Source organism: Amblyomma mixtum, chromosome 1 (genome assembly GCF_055824585.1).
Source record: "Amblyomma mixtum isolate Tamu chromosome 1, ASM5582458v1, whole genome shotgun sequence".
In the NCBI taxonomy this organism is placed as follows: Eukaryota; Metazoa; Arthropoda; class Arachnida; order Ixodida; family Ixodidae; genus Amblyomma; species Amblyomma mixtum.
Genome location: NC_143012.1, coordinates 311343691 through 311345325, shown reverse-complemented (window position 1 = coordinate 311345325; position 1635 = coordinate 311343691). Strand labels below are relative to the sequence as shown.

The 1635-nt window shown below is 50.0% G+C and overlaps 1 protein-coding gene across 1 annotated transcript; it reads right to left on the bottom strand.

Moving 5' to 3' along the window:
- LOC149372431 (transmembrane protein 107-like) lies at positions 1-1111 on the bottom strand. Its single transcript, XM_089586329.1, has one exon. The coding sequence runs from the start codon at positions 765-767 to the stop codon at positions 351-353; it is 417 nt and encodes a 138-aa protein (XP_089442455.1). The 5' UTR covers positions 768-1111; the 3' UTR covers positions 1-350.
- Positions 1112-1635: the final 524 nt, after the last annotated feature.

Below are 1635 nucleotides of genomic sequence, written 5' to 3'. Positions count from 1 at the left end.
GAGGTGCTAAGATTGCACTTTATTTGTTCTTCCAGCACTGCTGTAGTGCTGCAGAGAAGCCTTGCTGACGTCTGTACAGTTGTCCCATAGAAGCTGCTTGAAATTGTTTCAGAAAGTATTGTTTTGGAAAGCGCTGCTTCAATAAAGAACAAAAGAATGACACGGACAACGCAAGCGACAACGTCTTAGGACAAAACACAAATCAACTGGTTTATTTTTTACGTTATTACTGTTTTCTAGATGTTAGTTTTAACGCAAGAAGATGCATGTGCCTCGACACACTATAGTCTCACTTGTCAGGTATAAAAGCAAGCATTAATGTGAAGGCTGAAATGACGTCCTTGCCTTCATTAGGGAATCTTCTTGAAGAACACGACGCCTATAATCACGCACAGTTCCGCGAATGCGGGCAGAACGCTGCAGAAGGCGAATATCCACCAGTAAGCGGAGCAGTCCCAAAGGTCGACCACGTAGTACGCTAGAGCTACGGTGGCCGCGCAGTGCGAAGAGGTCGAGATGAGGGCCTGCGATGGGAAGAACATTGAGACGCCGGTCAGGAAGCCGACCAGCTCGAACAGAGCCATTACAAGTCCCAGCGAGAGCCCGACGATCACCTCGGTGCTCTTGGCGGCGTACTGTTCTTCGCTGAAGTCCCGCGGCAGACAGGCCCTCACATTCTCGTCGTACACCCACAGAAGAGTCACCAGGAGCACCAGGTGTGCGCTTAGTGTCAGGAAACGTCCTGGAACGAGAGCGTTGCTTCGCATGCCTAACAATACAGCAGCACGTAGGAAGCGGGTAGCCAAACCTCAGGGAGGTGGTAGGAACGACAGCGAGTCAAAAGACCCACGTGCGGAAATTCCTCGCCACTAGTCCGAGCTCGCTTCGCTGCTGCCATTGTCCAAGATTCGATCCTCGCCCCAAAAGGACTTCAAGCCGCCAAGTGAACATTACGCTACGCAACATCCAGCCCGCGACAAGTCAACCGGCCGGCAACAACACTTCACACGGATCTTTCCCGGGGCAGCTCCATGATGAAGAAGTTCGGAACGAACGCTCCTTTGCCGGTGCATTCACAGTTGGTAGACAGTAAAACATGGACTGTCGACGAGATAGCGGCTGAACTCGGACACGGCAAATGACCGCTGCTCCTGCCGACAGCTTTGTGTTGTTGGCTGCCTGCCGCCGTGTCCATGGGAACGGAAAACGCTCGATCAAAACATTAAAGCCCCATCAGGGCTTCAGAACAGCTGCACACCGAGGCCATTCAATCAGCGCTCGGTCTATTTAGGAGGTCAAAGGTCGCATATTTAACATGGTCGTGAATACTGAGTAAGATATATAGTCTCTCGTACTCAGTAGTCGAGACCATTGGCGTACTTAGTATGTCTTCGTGGGGGAAAAAAAAACTTTAGTACGCCTTTAGTATGCGTAGCTCCAAGCTAAATTATTGGAAACTTGCAAGGGCTGCTGATCAAGGAGGCCTAATTTTGGTTGCTTCGTGGTCGATATGAGAACTTGACCACACATTCTGCGGTCTGTCGAGCAAAGGAAGAAACAGTGAGAATGATTGGAGAAAATTCAATACCGCAAGCAGAATCAGGGATTTCGAGTGGCTTCAGTTGCTTTCTTTTT